The 22,212-nt window shown below is 33.4% G+C and overlaps 2 protein-coding genes across 2 annotated transcripts; one reads left to right on the plus strand and one right to left on the minus strand.

Moving 5' to 3' along the window:
• Positions 1-3,043: 3,043 nt before the first annotated feature.
• Positions 3,044-11,286, plus strand: LOC139887578 (DNA mismatch repair protein MSH7). The gene is made up of 19 exons (XM_071870653.1): positions 3,044-3,089; positions 3,174-3,243; positions 3,298-3,372; positions 4,151-4,697; positions 5,235-5,330; positions 5,475-5,530; positions 5,768-5,834; positions 6,118-6,213; positions 6,373-6,498; positions 6,902-6,935; positions 7,038-7,085; positions 7,279-7,478; positions 7,565-7,691; positions 7,865-8,142; positions 8,403-8,597; positions 9,200-9,613; positions 10,252-10,348; positions 10,571-10,698; positions 10,816-11,286. Exons 1-19 carry the CDS (start codon positions 3,044-3,046, stop codon positions 11,284-11,286), a joined length of 3,171 nt encoding a protein of 1,056 aa, XP_071726754.1.
• A 2,638-nt stretch (positions 11,287-13,924) lies between these two features.
• LOC139887579 (uncharacterized mitochondrial protein AtMg00810-like) lies at positions 13,925-14,455 on the minus strand. Its single transcript, XM_071870654.1, has one exon. It carries the CDS (start codon positions 14,453-14,455, stop codon positions 13,925-13,927), a length of 531 nt encoding a protein of 176 aa, XP_071726755.1.
• Positions 14,456-22,212: the final 7,757 nt, after the last annotated feature.

Below are 22,212 nucleotides of genomic sequence, written 5' to 3' on the forward strand. Positions count from 1 at the left end.
ATATATATATATATATATATATATATATATATATATATATATATATTAAAATGCTATTACAACGATAATCGTTACATATATATATATATATATATATATATATATATATATATATATATATATATATATTGTTTCGAAATTCTTAAGTTAGTAGTCTCATTTTACTCGTGTAGTTTATTGTTAATACACTTAATGATATATTTAATTATCATTTTATCATGTTAAACATAGTGTGTTAATATCTTAATACAATACATATGTATTTATTTTAATTAAAACGTTGTTATAACGATAATCGTTATATATATCATTTCGAGTTTCTTAATTCAGTAGTCTCATTTTATATATATAACTCATCGTTAATATACATAGTGAGGCACTTACTTATCATAATATCATGTTATATATATATATATATATCATTTCGTTTTTACAAGTTTTAACGTTCGTGAATCGCGGTCAATTTGGGTGGTCAATTGTCTACATAAACTCATTTCAATTAATCAAGTCTTAATAAGTCTGATTGCTTAACATGTTGGAAACATTTAATCATGTAAATATGAATTTCATATAATATATTTTTTTTTAAAGGCAAGCTTGCATCAGTCCGGACCGAAGCCTAGTCATCATTTGCACACACACACGCGCTTTCGGGCAGGAAACCCGAACCACACTCTGAGGATCCGACCCTTAAACCATCCCGAGGGGCAGGCGGGCCGGATCTTAGTCCCGGAGCGGGTCGGTAAAACCTTCCATTTGGGCCACCTTCAAGGAATAATGTTTCAATTCCTAGAGCGGGTGACGAGGTTCGAACCCGAGACCTCTAGCCCTGCGAGTACACAAGTGTAACCGCGGTACCATTGAAGCAATGCTTCGTTGGTAATTTCATATAATATATAATCATGGAAAAGTTCGGGTCACTAGACCTACTCACTAAGTGGACTAGGCGACAACGACCCAACTATTAAAATATAGTCAATACGTACTCTGCTCCGGTTGAAGGAAAAATTATGGATTCATTGAAGGTCTCCTCTTTCGATTCTCCCAAAACGTACTCATGTGATTCTGGTGCGAGAAAAGCAGTGTCTCTGTCTCTCCGATGAAGGTTGATGGTAAGGTTTCGAGGACCGGAGCGAGAGGAAAAAAAGGGTTCGCCGGTTCTGGATGTTTTAGGGTGCTCTTGAGTCGTCTTATGTTTTGTTGGATTTTTTATTTTGTTTCTCCACTGTTCTCTTCTTTGGATGATTATTCGCGTTTGTTGAAGTTTGTTGTTTTTGGTGCGTGTAGTGGTAGTTTCTTTCGTTGATTTGTGTGCTTTCTTCTTGTTTATTTTCTTTATATATTTCAAGGTTTAAGTTGTTTGTTAGTCTCGACTCGCCTTTAGATTGGTTCAGCTTTTGGTTTGTTACTTTTCGCTTTCGTTTGGGGAGGCATGTTGTGGGCTCTATTTGTATCGTTTGATTGATCTTTCATCGGTTGATGAAAGTCTCATGCTATAACATTTAAGTTTTTTGCCAAAAAAAAAAAACTTTTAAAACTATTAAAACGCAACCATAAGTTCATAAGTAATAAATCTTTTGCCTAAATCATTTCCACCTATTTTGATTCGCCGAAAATTAGTTAAAACGAGAAGTAATTAGCCCGTACTTTGCTCCAGAAAATGATTTGCTCTATCTTTTTTTTAAATTACAATTCAAATATCGACGGTTAGTAAAAAGGAAAATAAGTAATAACTATAGACATACACTCGACTAAAGATTATAAAAAGAAGTAGAAATAAAAAGTTTCGAACATTTAAAATACTATAAGAATGGTTGCTTAAATTTATTTACCTTTAATTTTATCTGTTTTATATGTAGACACATTTTAAATGAGAGATAATACTTTCACCGTAAATTTTACGTATTTCACCATTATTTCATGTTTTTCCCCAAAATATTCTTTAATAAATTATAACATGGTTTAAAATTTTATGTACACTTATTATTATTATTATTAAAGGCATTTTAGACAATTTAAGTGGAACAAGTAAAACTCAGAGTGAAAATACAATCGCTATTCTAAATTTTAACGGAAGATTTCATATGCAACTAACTTATGAATATTTAGAAACATAAAATATAAGAATACGACATTCATGCTACGCATGAACACCAACAATTAGTTATAATAATATTTGTCCATATGTCGTACACAAAGAGTTTGTTGAATTGATTAAAACAATACAAAGATATAATTAATAATTAATGATCTATTAAAATTAAAAAATAAGACTAAAAAAGGAATAAAAATTGGTTAAAATATCCATAAATTTCAAATTGTTCAACGATACGCCCTAATTTTAGTAATTGCAAATACGCGCCATCTTACCACGCATCACACACGGTGTGTGCTAGTCTGTACGTGGTGCGTGTAGTCGAGCATCGTTGCTGGTTTACGGACTAAGCTTATTTTTACTGGCAAATCGTATAAATCACCATGCATGAGTTGGTGCAGAAAATTGAAGTATCACTCATTTGTTGCGTGTTTCTACATCGTGTGTTTAAAACAAACCTGGACGACTTTTAAAACATTAACATGCACGATGCGTGTTGCGTGTAAAATGAAATGACTCTGATAAATGCTCGGCAACACGCACCACACACGGATGTACACGCACCGTGCGTGGTGCGCGGACATGGAAAGAATTGCAATTAAAAAAATTAAGAACATAACTTTAAACACTTTGCGATTTGCGATTCGCGATATTGGGGCATCGTGACAAATTTCTCAAAAATGAATGACCTAAGGAAAAAACGGGCCCTTAGTTTGTATTTTCAAGCCCGTTTAAGAACAAAGTTATGAAAAGCTCAACCCACATCTTTTTTCAAACGAGTCATGACTCATGAGTGTAACACATCAACTCAGCCCGGTAATCATTTTGGGATTCTCAATTTAGTATCTCAAAAGGGCGCCAAAATTCTCCCCCTAAATTACTTCCGCTTTCACTAATTCACTTTCTCATTCAAAAATTTCATTTCATTTCATTTCTGACAAACCAACAATGAAGCGTCAGCAATCCATACGTTCGTTCTTTCAAAGACCACCGCCTGTACCGGAAAATGAAAAACAGGTCGCCGGTGTACCTTCAAAACGCCACGCCGTGGCGGTTTCCGACGATAACCTACAATTTAAAGGTTCAGCTGCGGAAATGTCCGAAGAAATTAAAGGAACGGAAACGCCGCCTGAGAAAGAGCAACGATCGTTTTTACCGGTGAAATCAGTCACCGGCGGCGGTGAGAGCGACTCCGCTAACAGAAACGGACAGTCTATGTTTGATAGTATTAAGCATAAGTTTGTGAAGCCTAATAGTGTTGAGAAGCCCTGTAATAGGTACATACTCGTTTTTTTATTCTATTTTTTTTTTTTTTTTTATTTAAATGAACGGAATAATATAAAACTGATAGGTATTACTCAACTACTCTGCGTTTAATATTAGTCCACTTTTCGTTATTATGTCGATTCTCATTTGAAACGTTGACTATACATTTGTGATTGATTTAAAGCATTTTTAGTTATATTGGTCTCAGTACTGTGCTGAATATATAAGCATTTTTGTATATTGTAAAGCTTAAGGTTATGTATATATGTGCTGAATATATCAATTAAATCTAGTATTTAATGTGTTAAAGTTCTTATAGTATGGTTAGGTTCTAATATTTTTGTTGACCAGCAGATTGTAATTTAGTGATTTTCATATTTATTTATCTCTAGACTTAATGATGTAGGTTGATTTGTATATTCTGTATTTGTTGTTGTTGTTAATGTTATTCAAACTTTTATTTACTGTATTACCTAATGTGTTTTGAGAGGATAAAATTGAGACTATTAGGAAGAAAACGTAAGGCAACATTTGCATTTAATCTACCACAATACCACATATATGTTTCTTAATGGCCTAGTTATACTTATAACTGCTCTTGAGCGAGTTTAGACATACTAGTAGTGTTACCAATCTGTTTCTGTTGATAGATGTAAGTAACTCTTTATGGAATTGAACAAACTTATTTCATTGTGTTGAATATAAATAATACCTGATTAATTAAGTTCATCGTCATTATTTTGCAAGCTCATATGCTTCAAATATCTGATTTTTGCTTATGATCTGCAGAACTGTGTCAGGTGGTGCCAATGATAATACTAACCTGGTAATTAACAAATATAGCTACTCGAATGAAAGGGAAAAGGAGATTACAGCTTCAGTTTCTCAAAAAGTGATAAATGTTATCAAGGATGAAAAAATGGATTGTGAAGGGGATAGAGGAAATCCTTTGTTTGCAGAGTGTGATATAACAGGGCCAGAGACTCCAGGTACACGGCCATTAGTTTCACGTTTAAAGCGAGTTCAAGAGAATGGTTGTAACTTCGGGTCTGCTACTACACGTACCTCTATGGACAGTAGCAAAAGAGTGAAGTTTTCTGATGATTTTGTGGATGAAAATAAGAAAGATGAGTTGGCATCTGAAATGGCTAGTAAATTTGATTGGCTTCATCCTTCAAAGATTAAAGATGCTAATGGAAGGAGTCCAAACAATCCTCTTTATGATAGGAGAACTTTGTATATACCGCCTGATGTTTTGAGGAAGATGACAGCATCTCAGAAACAATATTGGAGTGTCAAAAGTCAATATATGGACGTTCTTATCTTCTTTAAAGTGGTTAGTTTTCTTTTCATTTAATCCACTATAAGGTAGTCATGTAACTTTTTCCTGCTTCTCATCATCTGCATTGTTTTGATCATTTACAATTTTACATTGACACGTGCAATTACATGTATGAACACATTTTCTAGCTTGTTTATTGCCATGTAGAACTTTTCCTTATTGCTAACTATTTATGTGTTGGAAGTGCAGCTCGACCTGTCAGATTTGATAAAAAAAAAATATCCGTTGTTTGTTTTTACGTGCTTATACAGTTTTACAGTTTTATAGTTTAAAGTGAACGAGTAAAATGATTTGCATTATCGGATCCATTGTTACTCATATATGTAAATGTTCACCTGGCTGTGCATTTATTGAGTTAGGAGTAAAGAATAAAATGCTAAATGTTTGGTTATGATTTTTGGTACTATATAATTCGTTGGATTATCTTTCATAGTTTCATTATCTATCCAATATGCCTGGAAGTTTAGCTTCATCACTAAAAGATATTTTCACATTTTTGGTTGTGTCTGAGCTGACTTCATGGTATTGCAGGGAAAATTTTACGAGCTTTATGAGGTAGACGCTGAGATTGGACATAAAGAACTTGATTGGAAAATGACGATGAGTGGAGTAGGAAAGTGCCGACAGGTAATTTTTTAAAGTAACATGCAAATGTTTTTTAGCTAATGTAAATCTATATATGTGGATATGTAGTCAGTAAATTATAAGATTTGTGCCTTCTTATGAAGCTGTTTCAGTAATGTAGCATCTCCTTTTTGCCTTATTGTTCAGGTTGGTATCACTGAGAATGCCATTGATGATGCTATTGACAAGTTGCTAGCTCGTGGGTAAGCTACCAATATTCACAACCTATTAAACCATGCAATACCCAAAGAAAAATATAGATCGTTTTCATTATATGTCTATGAATCTTCTGGTTTTCTTTCTGCATGCTGTCCAAGTTTGGTAGCCCGCCATAAGTTTGGAATTGGTCCAGGCTATGACCATGCACAGTATTTATCATGTTAATCTCATACCCGTGCATGATCATTGTATTACTATTTACAAGTTTTACATATGTGAAGGTATAAAGTTGGCCGAGTAGAACAGTTGGAAACATCAGAACAAGCAAAGTCAAGAGGTGGCTCTGCTGTAAGTTCATTATGAAGTCTGAGATCATTAAACTTTATCTAAAACAGTCTTATTCTGGAGTTGACTATGGCAGCTACTCCACTAGCAGTTTTTGACCAATCTTATTTATAGCTTATTCACTAGTGGAATGCTCTTTTTACTGTTATCTAGAATCATGAAATAAAACTACTCAATCAATTGTTCTATCTTATACGTATGAGGCATTACCTATTTGCATTTTTTTTTATCATTTTAAGATGACACACCATTGACTATTTAATATTTTGGTTACGAATGCTGACAGGTCATTCAAAGAAAATTAATAAATGTCCTTACACCATCAACTTTGATCAATGGTAATATTGGGCCTCAAGCTGTTCATCTTCTTGCTCTGAAGGAGGTATATTGTTACAGCTACATACTTTTGCAGTCAGTGTCAATATTCAATATTTAAAATTTGTGAAAGTGTTTGTGGGCCATCTCAATCGTAATCTGTTACCAACTCATATTGCCACATCTACTTATAGCCATGTCACGTTGCCTTTATTTCTATTTACAGGGAAGAGTTGATGATGGTACAACTGCATTTGGATTTGCCTTTGTTGACTGTGCTACCTTACAGTTCTGGGTTGGATCGGTCACCGATGATGCTTCATGTGCAGCTTTAGGGGCTTTGTTGATGCAGGTTTGCTTTTATGTGTTTGCTATTACGGGGGTCAAGTAATTCTATCTAGGCAGTTTATAGTTTAAATGTTTAATCATAAAAAAGAAAAGTTCAACCAAAGGGCCTTTGGCCCTCCAACCATGAGGTTGAGGGTTCAAATCCTGTTCAGGCCACATTCGTGGATTATTATTGTATATATTCGTGTTAGTGGGTGTCTGAGCTTGCCTTTCAAAAAAGAAAAAAGAATAGTTCAACTATTGCACATCAGTGTTTTCTGGATCCAAAACATGATTCATGTGAGTCTAATAAGGATAAGCAATTGATCTATGATGCTTGCAGTCACCAAAACTGATGAAAGTTTATGAACTATACCCAGGCTTGTTGCTAACACCACGTTCTGTTTTCCCTTGGCTTTATCATACAGGTGTCACCTGCAGAGGTTATTTTTGAAAGTCAAAGTAAGTCTTTTCGTATTTATTTGACATTATGTAAAAAGACCTGATAGTTTTCCATTAAGTTGGTCATGTACTTGTTCATTAAGAAAAATATCTGTGCTGCAGGGCTATCTAAAGAGGCTCAGAAGGCCCTAAACAAGTATTCATTGATGGGTAAGGATGTTATTGGGTTTGTCTTTAGTTTGGTATATTGAACAAAACAATTTTTTGTTTAGATCTAAGTAGCATTTCCAGTACATTCATATCCTACAATTTAAAATTCCGAATTAATTTAGATATTATTATAAGCATGCAGGCTAGGCCCAAGTGCAAATTTCATTGTGTGCTCACCGTTATGTATTTATAGGTTCTGCAGCTTCACAAATGACTCCCGCACAGCCAGGGACCGATTTTATTGATTATTCTGAAGTTCAAAATTTTATTCAACGGAACGGGTATTTTAAAAGTATGGCCAATGCATGGGATCGTGCACTTAATGGAATTGTTCATCAAGATGCTGCATTATGTGCTCTTGGTGGACTTACAAATCATTTATCCAGGCTACAGGTGAGATATTTTCCGAGATATGTTTTATGTAAGTTGTCCTAGAAATAAAAGTAGTCACAATGATTGGTAATTTTAACTTGGAGCAGATGGAGGATGCATTACGGAATGGAAGTATTCTACCCTATGAAGTTTACAAGGGATGCCTTAGAATGGATGGACCCACAATGGCTAATCTTGAAATATTCAGTAATAACGTAGATGGTGGAACATCAGGCAAGTTGATAATAATCTACTTAGAGGCGGCAGTTTTATCCCATTTACTTACGAATAGGTTGATTTGGATTAAGGTTATAATTAAAAAACAGGGAATGGGTCAACTGGAAAGTAATGATGGAATAATCATCTTTTTTTCCCTCCTAGTAATAGTTATTGATGTCTTATTCCAGGAACGCTGTATAAGTATCTTGATAACTGCTTAACACCATCTGGTAAGCGGCTTTTAAGGAAGTGGCTATGTCATCCACTAAAAGATGTGGAGGAAATTAACCGGAGGCTTAATGTGGTTGAGGAATTTAAGGGACGGATAGATATAATGACACTTATTGCTCAATATCTTCGTAAACTTCCAGACTTAGAAAGGTTTCTTGGACAAATCAAGGCTACCTCTCAGTCATCTGCGTTACTCTTATTGCCCTTAATTGGCCGCAAAATACTAAAGCAACGAGTAAGTTATCAACTATCCATTTATAAAAAATAATGAAAATGCCTGTCTTGTGAACCATCTATTGATTTTTGATGTCAATGGTAAAGGTGGAAATTCCAATTCATTTGATTTTGAAAGGGCCAAGCATAAAATTTAGCCAAAATGGGAACTGGTTGAATAGGTTAAAAGATGCTCATATAAAGTAGTTTTGTTTCAAGATTTATATCTTCTATAACTTTTGGATTGATAAGAGATGCATTATTTTGTATGATGGTGTGCAGGTGAAAGCATTTGTATCATTGGTTAAAGGTCTACGTGTTGGATTAGATTTATTGATGCTTTTACAAAGGGAAGATGGAGTCATATCTTTGTTGCTGAAAATCTTTACTCTTCCAACGCTAAGCGGGGATGACGGCCTCGATAAATTCCTTACCCAATTCGAAGCATCTATAGACAGCGATTTCCCAAATACTCAGGTTTTCACATTTTTGCCTTAATCCTCATAGTAGTTCATCATGATAGTATTTGTCCATCAGTCCTCTACCTTGTGTCCTGACATGGTTTTTTTCTTACATAAGCCATTGTAGATTCATATGCTAGTTGATAGTCATCCACTTTCTCTCTTTCGATGGAAACAAACTTGTATATTGCCATAATGTTGTTCTCAATAAGCTACATGTATATATTAGTGATAAAAATGGAAGGGATGAGTTGGTAACAGGTCAAAATGGGTCTATATTTGGCTGACCCGAACCACTTCTCGTTCATAATTGGGATTTTTGGAAAATGATTCTCGTGCCAAATATTATCACACTAACTTACATAAATTCAATAATAAATTGTTGTCAATTAAATAATCAACACAGTTCCATGCAATAAACCACATTTCGAGTCACTTTAGACAGTTTTCATTATTTTTCCCATTTGACTCATTTGGGATAAGGAAATGCCACTGTGAGTGTGTGCAAATGTGCAATATATATGGTTGACAAGTAATGAATATTTTTATTTTTGTTATTTTGTACATGCTTCATTACGTCTATAAAATCATGATTTCTTGACATATTCATTGTACTAGGCATATGAAGTAAAGGATTCAGATGCCGAAATACTATCAATTCTTATCGAGTTATTCATGGAGAAAGATAATGAGTGGTTTAAGATTATCCTTGCTTTGAACTCTATCGACGTGCTCAGATCTTTTGCTACCACTGCAAACTTGTCATGCATGGCCATGTCTAGGCCAGTTATTATTCCTCGGTCAAACTTATCTGGGTTCGGTCAAGGATGCGAGGGACCCACCCTTCATGTTAAAGGTTTATGCCATCCATATGCCCTTGGAGAAAGTGGAGGAACACCTGTTCCTAACGACTTGTGTCTAGGAGATAATGAATTTGGATACAATCCTCGCACTTTGTTGCTGACTGGACCAAATATGGGCGGAAAGTCTACTCTTCTTCGAGCTACTTGTTTAGCTGTTATCCTTGCACAGGTAATTTTTGATTCACATCATCACAATGAAAACATTTAGTATAACCTTTGACCTTATTTGATCTGTTTTAATTTTAGCCAAGTTTTGAAATTTTAGCTGTCTGTCCAATCTTAGAGTGCGTTTGATAAAACTGAATGATTTAGCGCTGAATGATTCAGAATCTGAATGGTTAAGAGCCTCCGAATAAAGTTTGCTCTGAATGAAAATAAGCTGTTTGATAATCGTTTTAAATGAACGATATTAATTGAGTAAAATTGCCTTATTAACGTGTTACATGAATAAAAAATACAATATACTTGTTACACGTTCTGGATGTGATTTTAAAAGAATATTACAGAAAAATTAGGCTCTTAATGGTTAAGAGAGTGTTTCAACTCTGAATGATTCAGCATTGAATTCTGAACCATTCAGTACCATATGTCATTCAGAGATCAGAAACAAACACATTGAATGCTGAATGGTTCATCATTCAGCGCTGAATCATTCCATTAAGAGGCAAACAAACGCACCCTTAGATAAAGTTTAACCAGAATCAGCCAAACTTAAGTGATTAACAATTGTTACTTAGAAGTTAGAACTATAGGATACTTCATTTGCATGATTTATTGTGTTTTATCTTGATCCTTTATTGTTTGCAGTTGGGTTGTTATGTCCTTTGTGAACAGTGTGTTCTTTCGCCCGTGGATATTATTTTCACGCGTCTTGGTGCTACTGATCGTATAATGACTGGTGAAAGTAAGTTTCTCTGAATTCGAGTTATCTGTGTAACTTTCAAATAATTCGGGTTATCTTTAAATCGATTTAAGGGTCATTATCGGTCCCCAAATGATCTATCAAACCCATTAGATTTGTTTGCTTTTAACTTATTGCTAATGAGTACAGATGTATAATCTGACAATTCACCATGCACTATCTAATGATGAATTAATAACTTGTTTACTCCTTTTTTCTTTTTAGGTACTTTCCTTATCGAGTGTACAGAAACAGCGTCAGTTTTGCAAAGTGCGTCTCAAGATTCTCTTGTTATTCTTGACGAACTGGGCCGAGGTACAAGCACTTTCGATGGATATGCTATTGCTTACGCTGTAAGTATATACCTCATGAACTCCAAAATCCATTTATCCTGAAATTATTGAAAAATCGTAATTGCAACTTAACCCTAAATGTACAGTTTATTAAGGTACTTTGTATGTGCGACACAGGTCTTTCGTCATCTTCTGGAAAAGGTCAACTGCAGATTATTATTTGCAACTCATTACCACCCGCTCACAAAGGAGTTTGCTACTCACCCTCACATTACACTACAACACATGGCCTGCACTTTCGATTCCACATCAACTAACCAGCAGTTGGTTTTTCTCTACCGCCTAACCAGTGGGGCCTGCCCCGAAAGCTACGGAATGCAGGTGGCATTAATGGCAGGAATTCCAAATAAGGTTGTAGAAGCTGCAACGAAGGCAGCAAAGGGTATGAAAACAAAACTTGCAGTAAGTTTCAAGTCAAGCGAGCGGCGGGCTGAGTTTTCGACTTTGCATGAAGAGTGGTTAAAAAGTGTTTTAGCAGTCTCAAAAGTTGAAGATCATAAGCTTGAGAATGGTGATGAAGATGATTTGTTTGATACGTTGTTTTGTTTGTGGCATGAGATTAAAAGCTCAAATCAAAAGGTGAAGTAAATGAGAGTGAGAAGAATGTCTTAACTTGCTTAGTAAATTTTTTAGGATGATTAATATTTGGATGTATTCATTAACGAAATTATGTAATATCCAGGTGCAAGTTTAAAATTCTAGCAACTTTTATTAGGAGAATGTGAATGTTTGAATTGCAATGTTATAATCAGAGGGTGTTGTCTCTGATCCAATTACATTAACTCATTTGGATTTTGGTTTCCAAAATAGGAACCTCTTAAGTCCTCATGTTGCTTGATGTATCTTTGATTTTTCACATCTTGGTGAAAAATCCCTATATAATTTAATTCCGGTCTATCCGAACATCAAACAAGAACTGAACTGAATCGAACCTACTGATTATATAAATGTATCAGTTTTAATTATTCGGTCACTAGTTGAATCTACAAGAATATCATTTGTACTCATGAAAGGATGATCTCAGAGGAAATCAATAGCTACTTACATTCCTGTTACATTAAGGATATAAAGGTATGTGAAGTTAATTTCTAAGTTATATATATATATATATATATATATATATATATATATATATATATATATATATATATATAGTACCTGAAAGAGAAAGAAGAGCTTACTAAGCCAAAAAGCGGAATATAGACCCCGGCCCGGGCTGGCTTTTTGGGAAGCCCCCGGAGATTCGTCAATCAATTCTTTCTTCTGGAAACGACTAAAAAGAGCAGGGCTTGTCCGGGGCATATCGCCTGTTTAAACTCACTCTGTAGGTCAGTTTATTGCTTCTTTGGCCTGGCTTCAAAACCGTACGTGGAGCTCCTTCGCCGGAGACTGCAAATGATGGATCCAACACCATGATAAAATACTACCCTCATGATTAGACCATGTCCCTGAGATTTGATAAAAGAAAGGTGCAGTTCCAAAGTTAAATTTGGATTAGACTATATGATTCTTTGCATTACTCCAACCCAAACCATATGTTCCAATCCACCTTATAGTATGAGTTATAATTATAATGCAACATTTTCATTACAATGGCAAACTCCATGGGTGAGAGTTGGTGATATATGATTACATCTATCAAGGTGTTAATTGGGAGAAGTTTTGCTATGTTACTACTTGCTATGAAAGTAATCTACTCTATATCTATTTTAAGAATGGATGTAATATATAAGTTTGAGAAATCTATTAATATGTTTGGAGAAACAACGTCGCCCATTTTGGTTGATGAAAAAAATATATTTTTATCTTAACACTTTTAAAAAATAATGAGAAATTGATAATTAGTTTTATTTACTTACACAAAAACAGTAATAATAATGGCCTTCATGTGGATCCGTCGGCTGTGGTTAATAATGAGGTGGTCTTGAAGTCCTCTTTGTTGGTGGATAATGATCCTGTGGTTTTTAAGGCTCCTGGTTCGGCCAATATTCAAAATGTGTAGTCAAACGGATCGGGTTAAAGTTTAGTAGGTCATGTGCTTCGGTCAAGATTGCAAGGATTTGTCTAAGGTGCAGTTGGAAAACGTCCAAAATCACAAAGTTAATTTGGCCAAGAAAGACGTTTCTTCCTCTAAGGCCGTTGAGGTTGTTCCTTTGATGGGTTCCTTTCAAGTATTGTTGATACCGGAGTTGGGACGTCAAAGGGTTATTCTCTTGGGGCTACAAATGTGTTTTCCTTTTCTTTGCGCATGGGTAAGACCCATGCGGTTCAATTCAAACAAGTTGAAGGAAAACTTATCAAACCAGGCATAAGAGGGAGAAAAGCGTCTTTGGCCACCGACAAGGTTGGGTGTCCTTGATAGTTTCGTCTGTTTGTAGTTTGGTGTAGTTGGTGATGTTTTATGCTTTGCTTTGTTAGGTTGTTTAGCTTAGCTCGGTGTGGTTGTATTGCTCCTTTGTTTGTTTGACTAGGCTCATATTTAAATAGTTCGTTTAGGTTCGGTTGATTTGTGTCTTGTATGCTTTCTATATTCTCATTTTGAAAGCAAGTGTCTCGGTTATTTATATAGTTTTCGTTTTTGAAAAAAAAAAAATCATTATATTTTTACACTAATGGAGTGACAGTAGATCATCGAAGCCTTGACTTGAGTAGTATGAGATGAGATTCAACTTGGGGTACTGCTAACCAGGTTCGATATTCACTTCAAACGGGAGTTTTCAATCTTTGATTGTACTGCCAATATCAATGAGATTTGGGAAGGTCTTGAGGGTTTTTTCAATCTTCAATGGTACTGCTAACATCGTCGCGAATTGAGTTTCCTTCTAACGTGTGTGCTAGTTTATGAATTTTCTATCATTTGCATTACATCCCAATTGTCGTATAAATACATGAGGTTTGTGTCATATGTCAAACTAATATCCCTACAAATCAGGGATATGATATATTTGATTTCTACACATTATTGACTTTAGCATTAATATAATATGTCAAACTAATATCCCTACAAATCAGGGATATGATATATTTCGGCTAATACAGCCCCTCAGTTGGAGCGGGAGAGCGAGCGGACGTTCAGACTGGTCCTGAATTCTTCAAATAGTACACGAGGTAAACCCTTAGTGAAGATATCTGCTATCTGAAATCTAGTGGGAACATGAAGTACACGAATCTGTCCACGCGCGACTTTTTCACGAACAAAGTGGATATCCATTTCTATGTGTTTCGTTCATTGATGTTGCACTGGATTACCGGAAAGAAAAATTGCACTAACATTATCACAAAACACAATGGTGGCCTTTGATAGAGGACAATGAAGTTCTAACGGGATATTGCGAAGCCAACAGGATTCGGACACAACATTTGCTACACCTCGATATTCGGCTTCGGCACTGGATCGGGAAACGGTAGGTTGACGTTTAGCGGACCACGAGACGAGATGGCCTCCTAAAAATACACAATAACCGGATGTTGAGCGTCGCGTGTCAGGATAACCACCCCAATCTGCATCTGTGTAACACACTAAAGATGATAGTGAGCTTTTTGTCAATTGTAGCCCATGTGAAATAGTACCACGAATGTACCAGATTATGCGGCGTAGTGCTTGCATATGGCACTCTTTCGGATCGTGCATGTGTAAACAAATTTGTTGAACTGCATATGAGATGTCGGGTCGTGTGAAGGTTAAGTATTGTAGTGCCCCTGCTAGGCTACGAAATTCGGTCGGGTCTGAATAGGAAGGACCATTTGTGGAACTCATTTTGCCAACTGTGTCGACCGGAGTTTTAACGCTTTTGCAGTTTGTCATTCCGGCGCGACTGATAATATCTTCGGCATATTTTTCTTGACTTAAGAAGAGCCATGTTCATTACGAGTAACCGAAATACCCAAAAAATAGTTAAGAGATCCCAAGTCCTTCATGGCAAATTCGTGTGCAAATAGAGACATTAATGTAGTGCGTAGCGAGTTTGAAGAGGTGACTAATATAATATCGTCTACATATAGTAGTAAAAATACAGTTTCATGTCCTCGATTATATATAAAAAGTGAGTGATCCGACTTACTATGAGAGAATCCAATAGAGGAAGCAAAAGTGGCGAAACGTTGGTACCACGCGCGAGGCGCTTGTTTTAAGCCATATAATGAACTGTTTAACAAACAAATGTGATCTGGTTTACTCGAATATTGAAACCCATATGGTTGATGTGACGACCCGAAAATCTCCGACCAATTTTAAACTTAAACTTTATATGATTTCGACACGATAAGCAAAGTCTGTAATGTTGAATATTATAATTTGTAAACTATTTTCATGGATTCATTTAACCTTTGGCTATTCCCGACGATTCACGAACAATTGTGTGTAAATAAACATGTAAATAAATATACATATGTAGATATATTAGGGATGGCAAGAAAGCCCGAACCCGACGGGGAAAACTGAAACCCGACATAATTGGGCCGGGTCTGGTCCGGGACTACGGGTCTCGGGCCGGGTATGGGATTTATTTTCAAAAAATATTCGTATTCGGGTTCGGGTTCGGGTCTGGGTTTAAATAAAGACCCGTCTACCCGGCCCGTTTACCCGGCCCGTATACCCGCATAATAATAATAATAATAATAATAATAATAATAATAATAACAACAACAATAATAATTAAAAATGAATAATAACAAAATTTAAATTAAAAAATATGTTGATTACAAGGTCAATATGAATTTATGTATTTATTTATCATCTACTAACTTCACATTTTCATCTGTATTCAAATCAAGAATCTAATTTATAAAAATATTTAAAAATTGATAGTGATAATAATTGGAAATAGAAAATAATATATGTTGTACAAATATACACATACAAATAAAGCATATAATTTATAGAGTTATAGATTGTATATGGTTTTGGTAATGTATTTATTTGCTAAAAAAAAGTAAATGGGTACCCGTTTACTCGTGGATAAACCCGTTTACCCACTAGTTAGTAAACCCGTTTACCCGTCGGGTATTTAGTTCGGGTTTGGGACTAGTTTTCCTTATCGGGTCCGGGTTCGGGATTACTCAAACCCGGCCCAAACCCAGCCCGATGCCATCCCTAATATATATATATATATATATATATATATATATATATATATATATATATATATATATATATATATATATATATATATATATGTGTGTGTGTGTGTGTGTGTGTGTGTGTGTGTATACATTAATTTGTATTAAGATAATACCATTTAATCATTTGATTTAAACACGTAAAGTAATTTACAAAATAAATAAGATATTAGTAAAATAAATATATAAATATAGTTGTGATAATAGTATTATTACTTTCATTATTATTATTAAAATAAATATTAGTATTACTAATATGATGATATAAATAAGAAACTTGACATATATAAATTGTTATATTATTATTATTATTATTAATATCATTATTATCATTAATAATATTAATATTATTAAAAATAGTATTATAATTAGTGTTATGAATAATATTATTATTACTATTTGTATAGTTAATATCATTATTATTATCTAATATTATAAGTATTATTAAAATAATTATTATTAGTGTTTTGATTATTTCTAATATTATTAAATGTATTATTATTAATATACTTATATTTATTATTAATATTAAATATAAATTATATATATATAAATATATATATAAACGTGTTTTGTATCTGATATATATATATATCACTATCTGGTTGAAATCAAATTAGATTTTTTTTCTTCTTCCTAGTTACCCGTGAGTATATGTCGATTCCTCTTTTCTCTTATAAATCGATTATTTCCTGTTTAAGAGATGAATTATTCGACCTTTATGATCAATCATTCAATTTCACAACTTAACTCATCCTACTGTACGTGATTGAGTGAGATATTTATCTTACTGTTTCTAATTTGTTTCTTATTTTATTACAAACTAAATATGTACATATACATATAACTGCATTAAGATATTGAAACGAACACCACAAATCTTCTACTCCTTGTTTCTCCATCTTCACTCTCAACCGCCACCACCTTCACTGCCACTCACACCCAACAAACCACCATGACAACCCATATAAAATGCAGCCGCTACTGTTTTCTATTTCAACCTAACCATCAAGAACCATCATTTTTTTTCCACTCATCCACCATCGACTACAAATACATATGTTTCTATTCTGTTTCGAGTTGTCACCACCATAAAGAACTTGCCACTCTTACCATCATCTCTAAAAACACCACCATCATAGTTTCACAACAACTCAACTTAGTAATTCTGCTGCTGATCGTTAAAGTTGCTGTTTTAGGTTCAAGTTAAAACCATACTAAAACACCATCACTCAACATTAATCACTACCTTATCACTACCATCGAATCTGCTACTCTAAATTTCTGGTTTCATTCGCCTAGTTCATAGACCCAATCACCACTTGCCATTAATTTCTGCTGCTGCTATATCCCTACATATTACAAAAAAAGTCGCTGCTACTATATAAAAAAAAAGAAAGGAACGTGATAGGATATCATGGAAGATAAAAAGATAAAGTATGTTTTATTTAAATTCCAACTAACTTTATTTTTGTCAGAAATGTGGTAATATATAAACAACCCACTTGTGCTCCTTTGTTGACATTAGCGACTGTAAACAGCCCCACCATTAAACCACTTATAGACTGCTAAATAATCCATTCCTGTTTCTATCCATTCTTTTCGCTTTTTATATTTGTTAAGTAGCCATCAATTAATACCTGTTAGGCCGAATTAAATGTGGACTGGTTGACTGTTATTGTAACGAGATGATATTAATCATCACATAAAATGATAGTTAATAATACATGTTACACGAGGATGAACGCTAAGGATGTTGTACGATGATGGTAATGACGATGCAATGTATAAGGAATGATGAAGATTGATAATGATACGAGTACGTGAAGGATGATGATGAATCTGAGATGCACGATGAAGACGATGAAACGATTATCGATGATGAAGATAGGATACTGTGATGATGTCGTGATAATGGTGTAATTATGATGATGTTGATATGATGATGATGGAGATCGATGTTGAAGATGACGATGTTGTAGATGATGGAGGATATGACAGAAAGAATGGGTTAAATGAATTAGTTTAGGTATTTAAACAGAATTGAAACAAATAGAGGGTCTTGAGTTCGAACCAAGGCTGCAGCAAATTATTTATTTCTTTTTGTTGTTGGGCCGTTTACATGATGAAGTGATTGGGCCAAAATCCAATCTGTTGTTGGGTCGTGAAATTTGAATTAGATGTTGGGCCGGAATATTGACATAGATGACAGATTAAATAAAACCGGGTTAGGAGATATAACAGAAAATCGAGAATGGAGAAGTGGTATTAGGTGTTGCTCGCGAGCGAGGGGTCGCGGGTTCGAGCCTGCTTCATGGCGAATTTAAAAAAAAAAAAGCTCTTTTAAGGGTAACACTCTTATTATTATTATTATTATTATTATTATTATTATTATTATTATTATTATTATTATTATTATTATTATTATTATTATTATTATTATTATTATTATTATTATTATTATTATTATTATTATTATTATTATTATTATTATTATTATTATTATTATTATTATTATTATTATTGTTATTATTAATGAATTTTATTATTATTAGTACAAGTATTATAATAATTATTATTATTATCACTAAAATAAGTATTAGTTACCATTTATTATTAATATTATTATCATAATTATAACTACAAATAGGATTATTATTATTATTGTTATTACTAATATTATAATCATTCCCAATATTATTATTAAGAAGTAATGTTGTTAATATTATCATTAGTATTATTATAAGTATTACTAAAAACATAATTTTTACCATTTTAGTATTATCATCAAAATTATGATTATGATTATTATCATTATGAAAATAATACAAATTATTATTATTTTCGTAAATATTAGTATTAGTATCTTTTTATAAATAATAGAATTGTTAATATTAACATAAGTATTATTATTTGTATTATCACTGATATTATTATTATGTAATTACTAAAACAGGTATCATAACTATCATTAACAGAAAAATTAATATTTTTACAATTATAATTATTTATATCATTATTATTATCATTAATAGAATTATTAACATTATTATCTTATTAGTAATATTAAGTATTATAATTATTATCATTTTTACCACTATTAATATTATTTTGACTACTATTATTATTAATATACAACTGATATATATATATATATATATATATATATATATATATATATATATATATATATTAAAAATTTATTTAATACATAAAATAACAAGATTAATATTTTTATATAACAAAATGAATATAAGAAATACATATATATTATTAATATAAAAAGGAATATAACTAATAAATTTATATATATATTTGTTCGATTACAACTATGTATATTAATAAATATACAAATGATATAGGTTCGTAAATCCGAGGCCAACCTTGAATTGTTCAGTTCCGTCGTATGCATATGTATTTTTACTACAAAATACAGTATCGTGAGTTTCATTTGCTCCCCTTTTAAATGCTTTTGCAATATATATTTTTGGGACTGGGAATACATGCGCTTTTATAAATGTTTGACGAAATAGACACAAGTAATCGAAACTACATTATATGGTTGAATGGATCGAAACCAAATATGCCCCTTTTAGCCTGGTAATCTAAGAATTAAGGAACTGACCCTAATTGACGCGAATCCTAAAGATAGATCTATGGGCACTAACAAGCCCCAGTCAGAGAATTTGAACTACTTTAGTACTTCGATTTTATCATGTCCGATGGGTGTCCCGGAATGATGGGGATATCCTATATGCATCTTGTTAATGTCGGTTACCAGATGTTCAATCCATATGAATGATTTTTATGCAATTGCTATATGATAATTATGAAAGTTGGAAATGAAAATCTTGTGGTCTATTAAAATATTGAAATGATTGTTATGATAAACCTATGAACTCACCAACTTTTTGGTTGACACTTTAAAGCATGTTTATTCTCAGGTATGAAAGAAATCTTCCGCCGTGCATTTGCTCATTTTAAAGATATTACTTGGAGTCATTCATGACATATTTCAAAAGACGTTGCATTCGAGTCGTTGAGTTCAACAAGATTATTATTAAGAGGAAGACAGATTAAGTCATTTATAGTTTAGATATATTATGAAATGGTAAGCATACCTGTCAACTTTCATTGAAATAAAAGTTTGTCTTTTAAAAACGAATGCAATGTTTGTAAAATGTATCATATAGAGGTCAGTACCTCGTAATGAGATCAACTGTTGAAGACTTCATCCAGATGGATTAGGACGGGCCTTTACAGTTGATACACATAGACTGTTTCATTTAAAGAACCATGAAGAAAAGCATTTTTGACATCTAGTTGATTGATATTCCATGATTTACAGAGAGCAATGGATAACACGAGTCTTATGGTGGCCGGCTTGAGAACCGGACTAAATGTCTCGTTACAATCAATGCCAACTGTTTGTGATCGGCCATCACCGACTAACTGAGCTTTGTACCGTTCATGTGAGCCATCCGATTTCATTTTGTGCCTGAAAATCCACATACTACGAATAACATGCATATTAGGTGTTCACGGGACAAGTACCCAAGTATTATTATCCATTAAGGCATTGTATTCATCGGTCATGGCCATGTTCCAATTGGGATCAGATATGGCATCTTTAGGGAAGCGAGGAATATGAAATAGAGCGGTGATAGAAGAAAGATTGAATGGTACTTTTGGTTTGTAAATACCCGTCATGCTACGGGTAGTAATGGTTCGATTAGGTGGTGACGTGTGTGTATGAGAGTCAGTAGAAGAATTTTGATTAGAGATTTGATCAGAGGATGTCGAATTTGTAGGTGAGGACTGACCAGAAGATGGCGAATTAGGAGTAGGAGAAGTTGACATGTTTGATGGGCTGCTAGGAGATATAGGGAGTGGAGTGGTAGTGGGCTGAGTTGTGAGGTAGTTAGGTGAAATGTCCCGTTCTTATTGATTAAAAACGTTCCATATTAATTGATTTCGTTGCGAGGTTTTGACCTCTATATGAGACGTTTTTCAAAGACTGCATTCATTTTAAAACAAACCATAACCTTTATTTCATCAATAAAGGTTTAAAAAGCTTTACGTAGATTATCAAATAATGATAATCTAAAATATCCTGTTTACACACGACCATTACATAATGGTTTACAATACAAATATGTTACAACAAAATAAGTTTCTTGAATGCAGTTTTTACACAATATCATACAAGCATGGACTCCAAATCTCGTCCTTATTTAAGTATGCGACAGCGGAAGCTCTTAATAATCACCTGAGAATAAACATGCTTAAAACGTCAACAAAAATGTTGGTGAGTTATAGGTTTAACCTATATATATCAAATCATAATAATAGACCACAAGATTTCATATTTCAATACACATCCCATACATAGAGATAAAAATCATTCATATGGTGAACACCTGGTAACCGACATTAACAAGATGCATATATAAGAATATCCCCATCATTCCGGGACACCCTTCGGATATGATATAAATTTCGAAGTACTAAAGTATCCGGTACTTTGGATGGGGTTTGTTAGGCCCAATAGATCTATCTTTAGGATTCGCGTCAATTAGGGTGTCTGTTCCCTAATTCTTAGATTACCAGACTTAATAACAAGGGGCATATTCGATTTTGATAATTCAACCACAGAATGTAGTTTCACGTACTTGTGTCTATTTTGTAAATCATTTATAAAACCTGCATGTATTCTCATCCCAAAAATATTAGATTTTTAAAAGTGGGACTATAACTCACTTTCACAGATTTTTACTTCTTCGGGAAGTAAGACTTGGCCACTGGTTGATTCACGAACCTATAACAATATATACATATATATCAAAGTATGTTCAAAATATATTTACAACACTTTTAATATATTTTGATGTTTTAAGTTTATTAAGTCAGCTGTCCTCGTTAGTAACCTACAACTAGTTGTCCACAATTAGATGTACAGAAATAAATCGATAAATATTATCTTGAATCAATCCACGACCCAGTGTATACGTATTCATGATTACTCATATTTTTGTAATTTTATGAGATATTTCATGCTAGTTGCCAAATGATGGTTCCCACATGTGTTAGGTGACTCACATGGGCTGCTAAGAGCTGATCATTGGAGTGTATATACCAATAGTACATACATCTAAAAGCTGTGTATTGTACGAGTACGAATACGGGTGCATACGAGTAGAATTGTTGATGAAACTGAACGAGGATGTAATTGTAAGCATTTTTGTTAAGTAGAAGTATTTTGATAAGTGTATTGAAGTCTTTCAAAAGTGTATAAATACATATTAAAACACTACATGTATATACATTTTAACTGAGTCGTTAAGTCATCGTTAGTCGTTACATGTAAGTGTTGTTTTGAAACCTTTAGATTAACGA

This window comes from Rutidosis leptorrhynchoides, chromosome 2, assembly GCF_046630445.1.
Source record: "Rutidosis leptorrhynchoides isolate AG116_Rl617_1_P2 chromosome 2, CSIRO_AGI_Rlap_v1, whole genome shotgun sequence".
Taxonomy (NCBI): domain Eukaryota; kingdom Viridiplantae; phylum Streptophyta; class Magnoliopsida; order Asterales; family Asteraceae; genus Rutidosis; species Rutidosis leptorrhynchoides.